Here is a 20,169-nt window from a genome sequence, read left to right as displayed (position 1 = left end):
ACATTCACAACATTTTGATGTCACTGAATCTGCACTTTTCACTGAAAAAAGTTTTGGAGGGAAAATTTCACCCAGCTGTACTTGCAAGCCCTGCCCAAGCGTGTGTGTGTGACAGATGGGGTATAATGGTTGCTTGATGCCCTGCTGCACCCACTCCATTGATAGCCCCTAAAAGGGGCTTCTTTACGACAGATTGGCATGGGTTTGAGGGGGGTTCAGGGTCTGAGATGGAAGACTCCCTGAGATGAATCAAGCAGATGTACCTCAGTTAGTCTTAGACCCTAAAAAGAGGCTAAATTGCTCTGATGGAGAGACAAGGGGTTTTGTGACCATAGTCCAGGACAGAAAGTTCTCCAAGGGAATTTTCCCTGCCTCATGTAGCTGCCTCCCTTAGGCTGGTATTTCGCAGTTAACATGGTTGGGCAGCAAACACACAGGTCAGGTGGCTGGGTTATCCAGAGGAGCTGGGCATACCTGGGTCATTTCAGCACCCATCTATGACTGGTGACAGACCCCAGGGCTGTAACAAGGAGTTAAATTTCTACAGCTGCCAGTTCCCATTACATCTTGACAAGCAGGAAATTGTGTTGAGCTATTTTCTCCTTGTCTTCCTATCTCTGAATTTCAGTGCCTCTTAGACTGCATTTCCACTCACGGTAGTGATGTGCCATCCTGCTGTGACCTTTTCAGCCTGCTGCAATTTAACTTTCTAACCATTGGGTTGCTCTGCTTTTTACAATCTTCCTGGCTTGTGCTGGAGGAAGAAAAAACCTCCAAATCAAAAGGCATAATATCCCCAATTATTCAGAGCAGGATGGTGTGCCCCTGCCTTCCGCTGAACAGATTAGAGACAAAAATCCAAGGGCAGGATGCTTCAGGGAAATATTGCAGTGAAAGCCAGGCAAAAAGGAAAGAATTAGCACAGGGTGAGGCTGTAATGAGAACCTAGCATTTGGAGCTCTTGCTTTGCTAACTTTCTCAAATAGCTCATGGTCAGATGTGCAGTGCTGGATTGATTGGAGCTTGCTGCCCCTTCAGGGCATTTCTTTTCTGCTGAGAACCTATGATTTTTCCAGCTCCCCACCATTCCCAGAAAGTGTCAACATTTGGATTTCCTCAGACACTTACAGGTGAAAGTAGGATCCGCAGAATGATCAACATGTAAAAAGCCAGATAACTCTAAGGGTGTGTCTACACAGCAAAGAAAGGTGTGTTCCTAACTCGGGTTAGCTAATGGGTTAAAATAGCAGCAAAGAGATGGCAATTCAGTGTGACGTGTCATTCCATATTCTTTATGAAAATATGCTTATGATATAAATATGACATAACTGAGATATACTTGATGCAAGATGGCTCATGTGAGATATCATTGGAAAGGTTATGATTTACTGAATGTCATTATCCTATTTGTATGCATGTATCATTTCTGTATCTGAAATTAGGAATATTGACTATGTATCTGTATTTCAACTATGCTACTTGGGGTGACACCCATTGCCAACACTTCAGGTACAACAATGGAAAAGCCAGACAGGGTGGATGGCCCATCGACAAGGACAATGGACTGTAAAAGAGTTTAGTCTTCCTGTGAACTTGTGGGTCAGCCTGTGAAGAAAGGCTACAAGGGCCCTACAGAGTCAGATGGTCTTGTCACCTGATACTACAACATTACTTGGGATTTCTTGTAACTTTCCACTGTAAGGGAATGGGGGTCAAATTAGGAAACACAGGACTCCCGCCTTATGCAAATCCTATTTAAGGATGGGGACTGAGGTAATCCTGGTAGTCAGTTCTCCCCTGCTACCCCACCCAAAATGACGGCTGGAAACAACTAAGACTGAACAGGGGGAAAGAACTGAGCCCAGGCTGGAAGGGCATCTGGCCTAAAGAAGATTATTAGAACCATTTTTAGGGTGAGAACTCACATGTAACCAGTTTCTTTACTGCATTAATCTTAGCTTGCGTGCTCTGTTTTATTTTCTTAGTAATCTGCCTTGTTCTGTCTGCTACCTCCTTAACCACTTAAAATACACCTGTGATAGTTAATAAATTTATTTCTGGGTTATAACATAACCCAGTTTATGCAATTTCTAACTGGGGGCATAGAATTTCTAAATTTCTATTCACAGCCCTCTTCCACATTGAGGGAAGAGGCGAATTTAAGAATAGATCTTTGGGTCTGTAGTCCAAGGGAGGTGGACATCTAAGTGCTGGAGCAAGTCCCTTAAGCTGAGTCTTCCCAAAACCGATCTGCAGTGGGCTGTGGCCCTGCCTGTGTGTGTGTTCAAGGAGGTTTTAAGAGCCTGGCATGGCAAGACAGGTTAAAGGGGGCCCACGTTGGCAGACCAGGTAGATGCAGTGGTATTGCAGCACATCAGATGACTTCCCAAGGTGTCCAACCTGTCACACTCAGCTTTTAAACTTGGGTTAGCAGCTCAACTTCAATTCTGCAGGGGTATGTCTACACTGTAGCCCGGAGGGAGCCTTGTTAAGTAGACAGACTTGTGGTAGAGAGGGGCTCGTGCTTGTGCGCTAAGAATAGCTGTGTGGAAGCTGCAGCTCCAGGGAAGGCTCAGGCAAGCCACCTGAGCTTGCCCCAGGTGTAGACTGGGCTTGAGCTCGGGTGGCTTGTCTGAGCCTCTGCCGTTGCCACCAAGTCCACACAGCTATTTTTAGCATGCTGGCGCAAGCCTTGTCATCACGAATGTGTCTACCTGAGCTGGAAGGTTCACTCCCAGCTGCAGTGTAGATATGCCCTTGGGGGCCTGGCGTTGAACTAGAGTTGCTAATCCAAGTTAAAAGCTGAGTTGCTGTGTCTTTGCCGCTATTTTAACCGAAGTTTGCTACCATGCATTAGTTAACCTGAGTTAAGAACATAACTTTTATTGCAGTGCAACCTATCTTAAGGGGCTAAAGGACATCCAAACCGTGCCGCTGATGATGAGAGAAGTATGTAAGTACAACAAATGGTCATTTTATACTCTAGCTGGCCAATTTGAGCATCCAAGGTTTGGACACCCTGTTAAGGTTCGAAAATTGGGCTCCCCATCTAAAACCTTTGTCGTGTTGCTCCTTGCACAGAGATGCTGCACCAGCATTCCTCCTTGTGGCTAGTAGACATATTGCGGCAACTCTGCCTCAGTTTGCCCAATGTCTTTTCTGTCCCATTCTGGCTGTAAAAGCGACTGGCTCTCCAGCCAAGCCACTTAACAGAGTCCAATCCCTTCTGTGGCCTCAGAGTCCTTCCCTTAAAATCCAACACAAAATAACAAAAGAACCGAATAATCAGCCCAGCTAGGCTCAGCTGTTAGCTTCCTTCTTTGCAGGCTAGCTACAAACTGTCCCAACACTGACCCAAGTTCCTGGGTTTTAACCTCACCACCCTGGGGCTGGAACACACTCCCTCTCCCCAGGGATTTAGGCAGGCTGCAGTCCCTGATCGGCTTCTGTCTCCAGCTAGGCTCCTAGCACAGATCAGACAGTTTGTCTGCATCCCCAATCGTGCAAAGATGTGGTAGGTGAGGCTAACTGACCAGAACTGAGTGGCCCCAACACTCACCTGGCTGCTACACTCCTCTTGTTAATACAAAGAGATAATTAAAGAGAGGGAGGAAGGGAGGGGTGTACTTGTTTGGGGAGGGGGGAGGGGAACCAAAACCGGCACGAATGCCCATAACGTTTTCAGTTAGCTCAACATTACAACTTTAACATCCTGCAGCAATGGCGCTAAATGGATTATAAATTGCACAATAGCTGTTTGTTAATTCCAGCGCATATTAATCTGACATGTCAGAAGAACAAGTGAAAAGCTTCATCCACCAAACTCTACTGGATCACAAAAGTGCCAGATTCACAGCTCCTCAAATACACTCCTAGATTAGGTACAGTACAGGTAATGACAGCACAAGCTTCCTCATGCTTGTTATGCTGGCAAATCTCAGTCTTGTCCTCTGCAGGAGAGAGAGTAGTTTAGTCTTCACGGCTCATTCAGCTGTAGCAACGATGACGATGACCCAGTTTGGCTGACATGGGTGCTGGTCGCACTCACATCCGATAATCGCAGTTCATGCTTGGCAGTGTAAGGGTGATGGACAGAAGCACAAGTTACTGCTGGGGATGAAATTCTACAAGGCTTTATAACAGGAGTGTGCAAGGTAAGCAGGCAACGTCGAGCTAAATAGCTGATGGGAGTGAAAAAGGAACCTGGACTTACTTGGTTACTTTGAAAATCCTCAGCAGTCGAAGAGCCCTCAATACACTGATGCCAAATGAGGTACCAGGCTTCACTGCTGCCCATATCACTTCAAAAATGCTCCCCACTATCACCTGCAAGAACAACCCGTTTTAAAAGGGAAAATGATTGCATGACCGGCTGTGGCTTTGGGTCCTCCCACAGGGGCTAGGGACCAAAGAGGAGACAGAATCCAATCACAGTGCAGGAGCTAATAGGGGCTGCCAGTATAATTTGCATAATCAAGGAAACAGCAAGAAAGCCCAAACTCTCAGACATAATGGCTCAAATTTTGTAAATGTGCGATCCAGCCGAAGAAAGGGGCAGCTTCCCCCTCTGCATCAGTTCTGTATGTTGGCTGGTGTATTGTGAGGTCACATCCAAGGCTCCACCCACTCCCCACCAGTGCCCACTTGCACAAGACTGGTGATAGCCGTCAGGCAGAAACTGTCCCCATCCCTAAACCATGCATAGGGATGTGAAGTGTTTCCTTACACTCCCTTATTCCCATGAGTAGGGGCACAGCTAGGCTCACGAGTGAGCACCAGATAGGAGCTAAGTATTATTATTATGTAAAATCTACTGGAAGTATCTCTCTGATCAGAACCTTTCAAATGCTGGTTAATTAAGATATTTGCAGGTAAATAAAAATCCTTAAAATCCACTAGAGTTCACATCCAACCATTCAGCAGCCCCTGGCCTTGAGATATTTAAAGAATTGTCTCTGGACATATTTTGTTAAAATGTTGGCAGCTTGCAATAGTACAAACCCTAAGATTCAAAGGGACTTTCTATTAAATGTAGTGCAAATAGGGAGCATTATAGTAATGTAAAATGCACTATAGTAAAGAGGAATTTTATAAAAGCTAGGTTACTGCTTAGGCAGTAAGGTAAGACAAGCATTTCTTAGCCATTATATCTAGCTTCAGGCAAGGCCAAAGGTTGAGAAACTTTAGCTATGGAGAAGCACGATAATTGCCTTGAAATGCACAAGGGACTTATTTCTACCATGGAATGCAATTTTCACAGAAAATCAAGGTGAATAGACAGACCTGTGCCAGTTACCACACCAGAGTGATGATATGAGACTGTCGGCACCCTGAAAACACCATTTGTGTACGGCATTCCAGTGCCTTTTGAGCAGAACCCAACTCTCCTCTCCTCCACTATGTATCCTTTCTAGGAATCCATCATGCATCAATAAAACCTTCCCCCAGACCCTCTGAGTTTTAAATTGATAATTAATTTTCTTGCCCTATTAAAATGACCTCTTGGGAGTAACTTCACACAAGACTCCACTGGTCTACTCCTCCCGGGGCCAATGTCTCTCTCTTTTGTTGTTTCTCTCTTTGCTTTTGAACTGTTTCATCTCGATAGTTTGTCAAACTAAACTGATGACAGAACTGTGTACCGTTCCAAAGGGGGTGAAGAAACTGAATTAATTGGGGAGTGGGAAGGTAGGTGCGGGAGAAGAAACAGACAGTGGTGGGTTCCCAATGGACTCTCTAAAGAAGGAAGAATTAGAAAAGTGATCAAAACCCTCTCCCTCATGGGAATTCCAGTCCATGAAACTTATTACCAGTGCTTCATTCAGCATGGCATGAAGAAAAGCTGACGGGCCCAGTGGATTTGTTCTGTGTTTAATATAAAATTCTTAAATCATTCTTCCCACAAGATCAGGTATAAGTTTTTGTTCCTTGTGGGTGGAGCATTCTGATTAGCAATGCCTTTTATGAAATAAATGAAGGGAAATTAGCAGACAGTGAGGGTGAAGCTTGCCATATTGTGGCCCATGCAGTACCTGTGTAAGGGATAGAGAACATCAATCCAGCATCTTTCACTAGAATTTGACCAAAAATGAGGCAGTGACACATTGAGGTAAATTAAAAGCCAGATTAAAGTGTTACAAAACAGCTCACAGAGACTGGAATTTTTAAAGGCATCTCAGGTTGTTAGACACCTAACTCCCGTTGACTTTCAGTAGGAGCTGGGTGCCATTCCTGGGCCGGATTTAGAGGTAGGCAACCCAGTGACCACCTGGGGTGCGGGCTTGGGGGGCGCCAAGCTCGGGGCTCTGTTTTTGTTGTTAGCGACAAAAGGGAAAATAGAATGTTTGAAGTAAAATGTCTCAGGTACTCCGTATGTGGATTCGTTTTTCAGTAACCTCCTAGAATGCTCTGGCCCTTTGTAGAATCTCATGGAACCTTCCAGACTTGCTTATATATGGCATGAATAAATACAGATTTACAGATCCTAGTATGCAAGTTTTATCATCTTATATGACGGGCATAAATCATGCATGCAAATCATGCAAAGTCATGAAATGGGCTACAAATGCAATAAAATAATAAGGTATTCAAAAGTTTAACAAATGGAAGGGCGGAGGAGCGCTGAACAAGCTCCTCGCCTGGGGCACCAACCAAATTTTCAGTCCAGCCTTAGCAGAACCTTTGTTTTTGCAGGCACAAAATTACACTCACAACAGCTTGTTGCTTTTAGTTTAGGTGACGTTCACTGAAGTCCCTGATTACATCCCAAAATCAGGAGTGTAGCCATCAAAGTGACTTAAACTGGGGGTGCAAGTCGTTGCGGATGCAATGCCACACACACAATTATTCGCATGACAGTTTGCTCCCACAGAACTGGGGGATGGTGTCTGCACAGCCAGCACCTAAATGCTGTGTCTTCTTATGAAAATCACCAAGTCTGGACATATTTGACATGTTCTGTCAGGGGTTTATTGTTGGTGGTGGGGGTGGTGGTTTCCCTTTCTGCAGTGTCAGCAGAAGGTAAGGAATTGCCAGCCCTGCAGAGGAAAATACACCTGATGCTTCCCACATGTAACAGGGTGGTCTATCCCTTTAAGCAGCAGGGATTCTGGGGCCAGCCAGTCCCAGCTGGGAAGAAGTCAGGTGATCCAATGAAGAGCTGAGAAAGCTCAGTTGGGGTTGAGGGGGGGCTGCAGGAGGAAAGTTGACTCCTATGATTGGCCCTGAGAGATGGGGGCCGGTGTTGGTCTGGGGAATAGCTTCGTTTTGTGTGACTTTGAGAGGCTTTTAAAATCTCAATTAATAAACCGTGTCCTGAGAGAGTGGCATGGTGTTAGTCCTTCCTGGGCTGGGAGCCCAGCCGGCAGCCTGACACACCCCACCTTCCCTGGCCTTGTTCTGCTCTAGACAGCCCCCCTCTAGAGAGAAGGGGTTAGTCCGGACTCTAGGCCTGATCGGTCCTTTGCCTCCCTGCTGAGACGGCCAACAAAGGGGCCGATTAGAGTCCGCTGTAAGAGTGGAATTTGTGACGTGGGTGTAACCCACACACCTTCTGGGTGTGGTGTTCTGTCCCATCTAGTGGAACCGAGACCACTTACAGAGAGAGATTGAGTCTGCTCTACAGCCTTAGCTAATAGAAAGTTGGCTTTTAGCTCATGTGGTAGAGGCTCCTGCACTAAGCTCCAGAGGTTCTCCAGTTCTATCCTGACTGCCGACAACTGGGGTCTGTCGGCATTAGATGGGCACCTGCCAAAAGTGAAATGGAGTGAGTCTCGATATTCATTTCCCAGTCGAGGAATGGTGCAGAAACAGGGAGTTCAGTCCCAGAAGGGGAAGGGAATCACTCACAGCATCTTGTCAGTTAAGCGTCCAAGCTGTCAGACCAAGTCCCACCTCAGACTGGCTGAAGGACACACGAGATGTCCCAGCTGTATTTTTCCCTCTCTAATCTTTATGGTGGTGGCTGCATCTTGAGCTCCAGAGACAGGAAATATTGCAGCCCAGATACTCTCCTAGGATCCAGGTACACAATTCCCATATAAGACAACAGAAGGTGTGTAAGCCTATGTGTAGGCAGAATGTAGCCCAACATTGTGTTAGGCACCCATATTCACACACACCAACAGAAGTGTCTTTCCAGAGGGCCTGAGCACAAATGTTTACATCAATGGCATATGCTCAGCATCTCCCCCAGAACATGCCACGTTTATTATATACGCCTCATTATGGACACAAATTTGAAACTCACTGCCCATGTATTGTGAGGGGAAGTCACCCACAGGATGGTAGGAAATCCGAGCAAAGGGAAACATGATATAAAACACAAACACACCCCTAACTTCAAAATGGCATCTCTTGGTATTAGAGCACTTAGAGAGGCTGCTGATGAGAACTGGATCCATGTGGGCTTTTAGCAGAAAACAATTCCCACAGACATCCAGTTCTGGTTGGCTACTGGGTTTCTTAGGACACAATTCCTAGAGGAAGTGTATTCAGACTGGCATGTTTCCTCATTGTATCTCACTGTCCACTTGATTTATACAGGGAAGTGAGAGAGGAGTAACTAATCCCTGTAAAATGTGCTCATGGGACATCATTGTCTTTGCTCTCACTGATAAACATATACCACCACTCATCAAAGGAGGGGCTTATGCACCACATTAGTTTGTGTAGCTGATGTCAACTTACCCCAAAGTCGAAGCAGTTGAATGAGGAGTGGAAGTAATTTCTTGGCCCCAGTCCGTACATCTTCAAGGACATCTCAGTAAGAAACAGACCCAGGAAAACAAACTCTGCAAAATCTAGAAACCAGCAAAGAGGCTGAATCAGTTAATGAGGTCCTGCTAGGCTGAGATAATGCAGTTCAACAGCTTCACAGTATGGACTGCCTCCTGCTGGTCGAAAACTCCTCTGCAATGGGAAGATAACTGCTTTAGTACCCTTTCACACAATTATTTTGGCATACACTTATGAGAGGCACATCATGCAAGAAGCACAAAGGAAGCAGTTTCAGCTCTGCTGTGGGAAGTTAGGTATGTGAGCTTTGAGAAATCCTGTCCACCTCTATGAAAAGCACTTTGAGAAAGAAGTTTGTGGGGCTGTTTATAAAGGCCTCCCTTAACTCCACCCATAATATTTTGCATCTGTACAATTACACAGACCTGTCAATCGCTCTTTCAAATAGGTAGTAGATTCACAGATTCCAAAGCCAGAGGGACCATTGTGATTCTCTAGTTTGACCTCCTGTATAACACAGGCCATAAAACATTATAGGTGCTGGAACTAGGGGTGCTGCCAAACTCCTTGGCTTGAAGTGGTTTCCATTATATACAAGGTTTACAGTTTGGTTCAATGGCTCTCAGCACCCTCACTATTCAAATTGTTTCAGCACCCCTGTAAAACTTCCCCCAAAATAATTCGTAGAGCAGATCTTTTAGAAAGACATCAAATCTTGATTTTAAAAAGGTCATTGATAAATTCTTCCAATGGTTGCATCAAACAGTATCAAGTGCAGTTAGCCAGTTTTCTCAAATGTGCGAAGAGATGTGATCCTAAGTATTGCTAGCACAAAAAAGGAGTCCCTTTAGATCACTGGTTAAATGAGATGTGCTATAGCTGAAAAATCACCTTTTTTCTAGGTGTGATTATGGTATTAAAAATGATGAATAAAATTTTTACAAGCATCTACGTCCTATTTTCAAAAGTGCCTATATCATTTAGGCACTTAAGTTCCGTTTACTTTCAATGGGACTTGGATTTCTAAGTGATTTAGGTCACAAACACACTTAAGTCAGTCACTTAGATATCCAAGTCCCACTGAAAGTAAACAGAACTTAGGTGCCTAAATGATACAGGCACTTTTGAAAATGGGATTTAGGTGCTTTTACAAATTTTACCATATGTAAAAATACACCACCTATAGAATCATAGACTATTAGGGTTGGAAGAGACCTCAGGAGGTCATCTAGTCCAACCCCCTGCTCAAAGCAGGACCAATCCCCAACTAAATCATCCCAGCCAGGATTTTGTCAAGCCGGGCCTTCCAAACCTCTAAGGGTGGAGATTCCACCACCTCCCTAGGTAACGCATTCCAGTGTTTCACCACCCTCCTAGTGAAATAGTGTTTCCTAATATCCAACCTAAACCGTCCCCACTGCAACTTGAGACCATTGCTCCTTGTTCTGTCATCTGCCACCACTGAAAACAGCCGAGCTCCATCCTCTTTGGACCCCCTCTTCAGGTAGTTGATGGCTGCTATCAAATCCCCCCTTCACTCTTCTCTTCTGCAGATTAAATAACCCCAGTTACCTCAGCCTCTCCTCATAAGTCATGTGCCCCAACCCCCTAATCATTTTCGTTGCCCTGCACTGGACTCTCTCCAATTTGTCCACATCCCTTCTGTCGTGGGGGGACCAAAACTGGACACAATACTCCAGGCGTGGCCTCACCAGTGCCAAATAGAGGGGAATAATCATGTCCCTCCATCTGCTGGCAACGCTCCTACTAATCCAGCCCAATATGCCGTTGACCTTCTTGGCAACAAGGGCACACTGCTGACTCATTTCCTAATTCAACAGACCTGCACTGTGTGTGTGTATTCAGTGTCCAAAGTCCTGGCTTTATGACTGACTCCAAGCAGTTTCCTTTTGTTATCCCTGCAGAATCTACACAGCTCGGAGAGAGCAAGTTGGGTTCCATTCTGCCTCGTGCATCACCCACAAAACAGCCAGGTAAGTTTTTGATTGGAAAGTTTTTATCACCTATCATGACATAAGGGGCAGAAAGAATCCAGCTGGATTTTTCAAGTCCCAGACTGAATTTGCAGGAGTCGCAGTTATGGAAAAAACTACTGTTTGCTTCATAAACTGAGCAGCTTGGATCTGAGGTCACTGAGAAGGAGTAACCCGGGAACTTTTTTTTAAAAGCAACATCAAAAACAAAACCCTACCAAAACAGAACTCTCCACAGCACACACAGTTCTCCTCCTGGGGAAAGGATGAGAGAAGAACAAACCATATGACAGATATTAATCTCGATGCTTAATGCACAGCTGGAAGGTGTTCGGATGCAACAGCAGTAAGTGCATTATAAAAATTGATACAGAATATGGAACTCACATGCCATATTTACAGCGTCACTCTTTTGTCTACAGCTGCCCTTTAAGTTTTGTGATTCCAACTCTCCTTAGCCCTCAAACAGAATTCCAGTTCCCTTCTCAGCAGAACTCAGCCCCACCAAAGGATGTGGCCTTCAGGACATAAGTGGAATGAGTTTAGTGGAACCCTTCTATTTCTTCATGGATATTTTTCCCACCACATGCTATGAAACAGGCAGAAGTCTCTACCTATGAGGGGGCAAGATATGAAGCAGCAAGGGGAGCTGCAGGTCAGGCCAGGTCAGGGAATTTCCATCCACATGCCTGTTCTACCTAACTCTAGACCAGGGATCGGCAACCTTTGGCACACGGCCCATCAGGGAAATCTGCTGGCGGGCCAGGATGGTTTGTTTACCTGCTGCGTCCGCAGGTTCGGTGATCGCAGCTCCCACTGGCCACAGTTCACCGTTCCAGGCCAATGGGGGCTATGGGACGCGGTTGCCAGCACATCCCTCAGCCCACACTCCTTCCCACAGCCCCCATTGGCCTGGAACGGCGAACTGCGGCAGGTGGGAGCTGAGATCGGCCAAACCTGTGGACGCTGCAGGTAAACAAACCATCCCACCCGCCAGCGAATTTCCCTGATGGGCCATGTGCCAAAGGTTGCCGATCCCTGCTCAAGACAAAGCTCTTGGTTTCTTGCTTTCAAGAGCACCAAATTTACCCCCAAAAGTTTTTAAAATAGCTATGCTTCTTGAGTGGATCTAGGAAGTCACACTGGAGAAAAGTCCTGGCTCAGTGTGAGAATCCTTCTATATAGGTATTATAATAGCTAGCTCTTACATAGCGGTTTTCCTCAGTAGTTCTCAAAGCACTTTACAAAGGAGGTCAGTATCATTATCCCCATTTTAGAGGTACAGAGAGGGGTCAGTGACTTGCCCAAGGTCACCCAGCAGGCCAGTGGCAGAGCAAGGAATAGAACCAAGGTCTCCTGAGTCTTGGCCCAGTGCCCTACCCACTAGACAACACTGCCATGGACTCATAACTATCTTGCACCCTAAATATTAATATACAGGAAAACACAACACAGATCGGCTGGCTAGATGGATAGAGAGACAGATCCACCTGGGGGTGTTTTTTTTTAAGGTACATGTCAGGAAATGGGAGTAACAGATGTCAAAAGTCAGAGAAACAGCTAAGAAGTTTGAGTGCCTGCCCCAGATCTCCTCTTTGCACCCCTGAGAGAAGAAACTAAATGTCCTTTCAGAGCCAGAGGCCCCTGCCTCCGGAACTAGACTGAATGGCACCTGGTTCCAGAGATCAGAGCTGGCAGTGGCAGCAGTCTCTCAATGGTGACCAGCTGCCATGGGCCCTGGCACCAAGAGGCCATATGCAGGCAGCAAAGGAAGGGTGGAAGCAAGGATGCAGAGAAAAATGAAAGCACTTAACTCTTTGAGTACAAGAGAGCAACTCAGAATGAATCAGCTTCTCTGGCTGACGGATCCAAAACAGGATTTCTTCTGACATGGTCCTGCCCATATAATTGAAAATGCAATTTCATTGTTTGGACCTCCTGGTATTCAGGCCCTAAATTTAATTTAATCTCCTTTAAACAGAAGCATTCTGTAATTCAATTTAAGGGGAAAATAGTTTGATACAAATAGTCTAATTTAATTTAAAAATTTATGCTGCTGGCAAAGGCCACACTGGTATCATTTTGCCCCATACGTCTGAATTAGGTAGTTAGTGGCTCTTTTTTGTCAATCACCAACAAATTAATTCCATTTCCGCACTGTCTGGAAGTCTGATGTCATTAGGTGCAGGAGTTGGGGATGCTACTATCAGGTTTATTTGCTCTTCCCTGTGTGGAAACCTCTAACCAGGAAAAGAGCCCCAGGTCCAAACCTCCTTCTCATCTTAAAGAGAGCGGGCTTGAAATAATCAGCAGACATAAATAAACATGCATGTTTCAGAAACCCTTTTTCTTTCAATTGCCAATGTTGCATATTTATATCCAGAGGGAGCTGGGCCTCTACTTCAAAGGCAAATACGATATCATCAAGAAACTAATTGCATAATGCATTTGGTTAAGCACACTGTGGTGCACAAAAGAAAACAGACGAGCTGAGTTCTTAGACCGTAATGGCCCAAATATCTTGATCAAGTTTTCTATTTCCCAAAAAATAATAATAGTAACAACGTTTCTGTTCAGCCTTTAAAAAAAAATCATTCTTAAAGCATACTGGGGGAAGGTGGGAGGTATTAGATTGACAGCCCTGGATAATGTCAACCTCCATTGGTGGGAGCCAAAGAACAACATGGACAGCAGCAACGTGAGACTTTCCTTCACGCTGCCCAGCCAAACTTATCTACAGAAGTGAAAGGATAGTTCAGTCTCTATGGTCCATTAGTTCCTCGGTCTTCTTTCACAGATGTATAGATTTTAAGGCCTGGATGGACAACTGAGATCATCTTTTCAGATCTCCTGCATAACACAGGCCATAGAACCTCACAGAACTTCTGCGTCAACCTCACGATTTCTGGTTGAGCTGTAGCATATCTTTTAGAAAGGCATCTAGTCTTCATTTAAAGACTGCAAGTGATGGAAACTACACAACATGCCTAAATAAGTTGTTCCAATGGTTAATTACCCTCACTGAAACCATGTACCTTATTTTCACTCTGACTTTGTCTAACAGCAGCTTCAAGCCACTTGCTCACATGATGCCATTTTGTGCTAGCTTAAAGCATTGTCAGTGATCAGAAATCTCTTCCTCCTGAAAATGCTAGCGACAGTGGCAATTAACGTAAACAGTGATGGTCGGTGATTGTATGAAGCAAACCTGTCCACTGGGAACGGCAATCTATTTCATCTAGGCCACGAAACAAAGGTCTGCACTGTGAAGAAGAGAACTTGTATAACAGACCCATAATATTTATAGCATTGTGCGACGCTGATGAGCTTTCTCTGCAGAGGAGAAAAATTGGAAAATGCTCCAAAAACATCCAGGAAGTTCCAGTGCCTATTCCAGATCTCCCTATAAGACATCAGAACAGCCATACTGGGTCAGAACAATGGTCCATCTAGCCCAATATCTTGTCTTCCAACAGTGGCCAATGCCAGGTGCTTCAAAAGGAATGAATAGAACAGGGCAATTATCAGGTGATAATTGGCACTCAGAGGCTTAGGGACACCCAGAGCATGGGGTTGCATCACTGACCATCTTGGCTAATAGCCATTGATGGACCTATTCTCCATGAACTTTTCTCATTCTTTCTTTGAAACAAGTTATACTTTTGGCCTTCACAACATCCCCTGGCAATGAGTTCCACAGTCTGACTGTGCATTGTGTGAAGAAATACTTTTGTCTGTTTTAAACCTGCTGCCTATTAATTTCATTCGGAGACCCCTGATTCTTGTGTTATGTGAAGGAGTAAATAATGCTTCCTTACTCACTTTCTCTACACCAGTCATGATTTTATAGACCTCTATCATATTTCCTCAATCGAGATGCTAAAGGAGCACTCAAGGACGATAAGGCCATTGCGGAGAAACTAAAAGAATTCTTTGCATTGGTCTTCACAGCTGAGGATGTGAGAGAGATTCCCAAACCTGAGCCATTCTTTTTAGCTGACAAATCTGAGGAACTGTCCCAGATTGAGGTGTCATTAGAGGAGGTTTTGGAACAAGTTGATAAACTAAACAGTAATAAGTCACCAAGACCAGATGGTATTCACCCAAGAGGTCTGAAGGAGTTCAAATGTGAAATTGCAGAACTACTATCTGTGGTCTATAACCTATCATTTAAAGACAGGTTTCAGAGTAACAGCCTTGTTAGTCTGTATTCGCAAAAAGAAAAGGAGTACTTGTGGCACCTTAGAGACTAACCAATTTATTAGAGCATAAGCTTTCGTGAGCTACAGCTCACTTCATCAGATGCATATCGTGGAAACTGCAGCAGACTTTATATATACACAGAGAATATGAAACAATACCTCCTCCCACCCCACTGTCCTGCTGGTAATAGCTTATCTAAAGTGATCATCAGGTGGGCCATTTCCAGCACAAATCCAGGTTTTCTCACCTTTGCTCCAACCCCTCAGACAGAGACAAACACCTACAAGATCTCTGTCAAGCTTTCTTACAACTACAATACCCACCTGCAGAAGTAAAGAAACAGATTGATAGAGCCAGAAGAGTTCCCAGAAGTTACCTACTACAGGACAGGCCTAACAAAGAAAATAACAGAACGCCACTAGCCGTCACCTTCAGCCCCCAACTAAAACCCCTCCAACGCATTATTAAGGATCTACAACCTATCCTAAAGGATGACCCAACACTCTCACAAATCTTGGGAGACAGGCCAGTCCTTGCCTACAGACAGCCCCGCAACCTGAAGCAAATACTCACCAACAACCACATACCACACAACAGAACCACTAACCCAGGAACTTATCCTTGCAACAAAGCCCGTTGCCAATTGTGCCCACATATCTATTCAGGGGACACCATCACAGGGCCTAATAACATCAGCCACACTATCAGCGGCTCGTTCGCCTGCACATCCACCAATGTGATATATGCCATCATGTGCCAGCAATGCCCCTCTGCCATGTACATTGGTCAAACTAGACAGTCTCTACGTAAAAGAATAAATGGACACAAATCAGATGTCAAGAATTATAACATTCATAAACCAGTCGGAGAACACTTCAATCTCTCTGGTCACGCAATCACAGACATGAAGGTCGCTATCTTAAAACAAAAAAACTTCAAATCCAGACTCCAGCGAGAAACTGCTGAATTGGAATTCATTTGCAAATTGGATACTATTAATTTAGGCTTAAACAGAGACTGGGAGTGGCTAAGTCATTATGCAAGGTAGCCTGTTTCCTCTTGTTTTTTCCTACCCCCCCCCCCCCCAGATGTTCTGGTTTAACTTGGATTTAAACTTCAAGAGTGGTCAGTTTGGATGAGCTATTACCAGCAGGAGAGTGAGTTTGTGTGTGTATGGGGGTGGGGGGGATGTGAGAAAACCTGGATTTGTGCAGGAAATAGCCCAACTTGATTGTCATGCACATTGTGTAAAGAGTTGTCACTTTGGATGGGCTATCACCAGCAGGAGAGTGAATTTGTGTGGGAGAGGTGGGGGGTGAGAAAACCTGGATTTGTGCTGGAAATGGCCCACCTGATGATCACTTTAGATAAGCTATTACCAGCAGGACAGTGGGGTGGGAGGAGGTATTGTTTCATATTCTCTGTGTATATATAAAGTCTGCTGCAGTTTCCACGATATGCATTTGATGAAGTGAGCTGTAGCTCACGAAAGCTTATGCTCTAATAAATTGGTTAGTCTCTAAGGTGCCACAAGTATTCCTATCATTTAAATCAGCTTCTGTACCAAATGACTGGAGGATAGCTAATGTGACGCCAATTTTTAAAAAGGGCTCCAGAGGTGATCCCAGCAATCACAGGCTGGTAAGCCTGACTTCAGTACCAGGCAAACTGGTTGAAACTATAGCAAAGAACAAAATTGTCAGAGACATAGATTAACATAATTTGTCAGGGAAGAGTCAACATGGTTTTTGTAAAGGGAAATCATGCCTCACCAATCTCTAGAATTCTTTGAGGGGGTCAACAGGCATGTGGACAAGGGGGTACAGTGGATACAGTGTACTTAGATTTTCAGAAAGCCTTTGACAAGGTCCCTCACCAAAGGCTCTTAAGCAAAGTAAGCTGTCATGGGATAAGAGGGAAGGTCCTCTCCTGGATTGGTAACTGGTTAAAACATAGGAAACACAGGTAGGAATAAATGGTCAGTTTTCAGAATGGAGAGAGGTAAACCGTGGTGCCCCCCACAGGAGTCTGTACTGGGTCCAGTCCTATTCAACATATTCATAAATGATCTGGAAAAAGGGGTAAACAGTGAGGTGGCAAAAGTTGCAGATGATACAAAACTACTCAAGATAGTTAAGTCCAAAGCAGAGTGCGAAGAATTACAAAAGAATCTCTCAAAAATGGGTGAATGGGCAACAAAATGGCAGATGAAATTCAATGCTGATAAATGCAAAGTAATGCACATTGGAAAACATAATCTCAACTATACATATAAAATGATAGGGTCTAAATTAACTGTTACCACTCAAGAAAGAGATCTTGGAGTCATCCTGGATGGTTCTCTGAAAACATCCACTCAATATGCAGCGGCAGTCAAAAAAGCAATGAGAATGTTAGGAACCATTAGGAAAGGGACAGATAATAAGAAAGAAAATATTATATTGCCTCTATATAAATCCATGGTACACCCATATCTTGAATACTGCGTGCAGATGTGGTCACCCCATCTCAAAAAAGATCTACTGGAATTGGAAAAGGTTCAGAAAAGGGCAAAAAAATCATTAGGGGTATGGAACGGCTTCCGTATGAGGAAAGATTAACAACACTGGGACTTTTCAGCCTGGAAAAGAGATGACTAAGGGGGGATATGATAGAGGTCTATAAAAACCTGACTGGTGTGGAGAAAGTAAATAAGGAAGTCTTATTTACTCCTCAAAACACAAGAACTAGGGATCACCAAATGAAATTAATAGGCACCAGGTTTAAAACAAACAAAAGGAAGTATTTTTTCACACAACACGTAGTCAATCTGTGGAACTCTTTGCCAGAGGATGTTGTGAAGGCCAAAACTATAACAGAGTTCAAAAAAGAACTAGATAAATTAATGGAGGATAGGTCCTGGCTATTCGCTAGGATGAGCAGGGATGGTATCCCTAGCCTCTGTTTGCCAGAGGCTGGGAGTGGGGGGCAGGGGATAATCACTTGGTGATGGCCTGGTCTGTTCATTCCCTCTGGGGCACCTGGCATTGGCCACTGTTGGAAGATAGGATACTGGGCTAGATGGACCTTTTGTCTGACCCAATATGGCCGTTCTTATGTTCTTATTCCACACTGAATAGTCCTAGTCTTTTTAATCTCTCCTCATATGGAAGCTGCCCCATTCCGTTAATCATTTTTGTTGCTCTTCTCTGTATCTTTTCCATTTCTAACATACCTTTTTAAAGATGGGTTGATGAGAATTGCACGCAGTCTTCAAGGTGCAATCATACCATGGATTTATATAGTGGTATTATGATATTTACTATTTTACTATCTATCCCATTCCAAGTGGTTCCTAACATTCTGTTCGCTTTTTTGACTGCTGCTGCACATTGAGTGGATGTTTTCAGAGAACTATACACAATGATTCCAAGATCTGATTCTTGAGTGGCAACAGCCAATTTAGACCCCATCATTTTGTATGAATTGTTGAGATTATGTTTTCCAGTATGCATTATTTTGCATTTATCAACAGTGACTTTTATCTGCCATTTTGTTGCTCAGTCACCCAGTTGCCTCCCGGAGGGAATGGTTGTTTCGCCAGTGGACCATTGATTCCAGGACCATGTGGATATCCGCTGCTATTCACTGAGGACCTGAGTCCAAAGAATTCACAGAACACAGATGCTACTAAACAAAAGTGAAACTAAACAGATATTCCAATTAATATCTTAAAGCTCCTACAGTTCCTGTTTCAAAGCAGTGGAGACCATAAGAAATATCAAGCAGAGAAAGTTAATCAAAGCATTTCAATAACACAAAAGTTAAAAGAACAGGGGTGGGGAAAAAAATCAATGCAGACCCAAAGGCTCTCACCATCTATTCATTAAGTAAAATATATTTGTAATGTAATTAAATGCTTCCCAGAGGGACAGCTATAATTGAATTAGAGGGTGCTGGTTGAGTTTCAAGGTGCTGCAGACCCTCCGGGACTTGACTTCACTCCTCGGACTCCTGCCCATCGCAGTTCACAAGGCTCCTTTCAAGTTCAATTATAAGCGTCCCCCCAGGAAACAATATAATTAGAGGTGGTTACATTTCTTGTGTTCTACATCAGGCCTTCCAAGTCTCACTCCTTGACAAAGAGGCTCACTCATGGATTAATCTTAAGGATGGTTTTTAAAACCTCTCACTGTCGTGGCGAAGGATTTTGTTGTGTGTTTCCATGAGCTATTTCAAATCTCCTGGTTTTGTGGAATCTCGTTCAGCGTCACTGTCACTCTTCGACATAACCCTGTTACGTCCAGGGTTCATTCACCATTAGACATCGGGATAATTAGAGTGCCTATGGTTCAGTGTAGAGATAGGCCTCAATAAAAACACCAGATCTGATCACCCTTAACATTTGGAAAAGTTTCTATCGGCATTTCTGAAGCGTTGAACCATCTTAAAGGAAGAGGGTTTTTTTCCCCCTCATTACTCAATGCTAAGAGACAGGCTGGAAATACTGCACACAGCATGGTGGCACTTCTGCTACTGGTCTCAGCCAAAGACAGAAGGTGCAAAAGCAAATGAAAATTATGAACAAGGAGTTAACCATGCATATCTGAACTTTAGAAAATGTTGGATCTGAGCTCAGCTGGACTTTCATCTCAAGGTTCAGGTTCATCTAACCACTATACCCTTCCTTAATTGAAATATCGTCCTCTCCAGCCTATGAAATGACGCTAGAGTTACAAGCTATGACACTTGCACTTAGCATTTCTATGGCTGATGTTCATTCTCCATGTCCAAGGCTCCTTTTCTCCAATTGTCCCCAATCTACACAGCTTATAATATTCTAACTAGAGAGAGGCTAGAGATGCAAAGCTCACACATGGATCTGAATGGCCACCAAGTTTGTGGGGGTTCGGATCTAGAGTTTTGGCTTGGGACCCACTTCTAATTTCCACAGTCTCATGCCAAGAATGTGTCAGGCTGCTGTTTCTAATAGCACATGGCCCATTTCCACCAGTGTTTCCTTAGCACCACTCAGGGATTTATTTGTGGGCCTGGGAAGCTATACAAAGGTCTCTGGCCTGCAAATGGTATAATGAAGGTGTCATAGGAAATGATCATGCAAACCACAGAAAACTATATAGGACAGAAATAAGAAAGAGCATCTCTGGTTGGGAAGTTACTGAACATTTAGAGTCAAGGAACAGATATGACTGAGAAAAGAATTTTTCTGCTGTTCCTATTGAAAATCAATCAATCA

At 44.1% G+C, this 20,169-nt stretch overlaps 1 protein-coding gene across 10 annotated transcripts in view; it reads right to left on the bottom strand.

The window, feature by feature from the left end:
• The window catches only part of CACNA1B (calcium voltage-gated channel subunit alpha1 B), a 470,003-nt gene that overhangs the window by 160,152 nt on the left and 289,682 nt on the right, over positions 1–20,169 (bottom strand). For all 10 annotated transcript variants that reach the window (XM_073313878.1, XM_073313882.1, XM_073313876.1 and 7 more), the window contains 2 exons: positions 8,689–8,801; positions 4,214–4,326 (listed from right to left, as the gene is read on the bottom strand). In XM_073313878.1, the coding sequence (XP_073169979.1) occupies positions 4,214–4,326; positions 8,689–8,801 (226 nt within the window). The remainder of the gene's footprint in view (positions 1–4,213; positions 4,327–8,688; positions 8,802–20,169) is intronic.

This window comes from Lepidochelys kempii, chromosome 16, assembly GCF_965140285.1.
Source record: "Lepidochelys kempii isolate rLepKem1 chromosome 16, rLepKem1.hap1, whole genome shotgun sequence".
NCBI lineage: Eukaryota > Metazoa > Chordata > Testudines > Cheloniidae > Lepidochelys > Lepidochelys kempii.
This window is presented reverse-complemented; position numbering and strand designations above follow the sequence as displayed.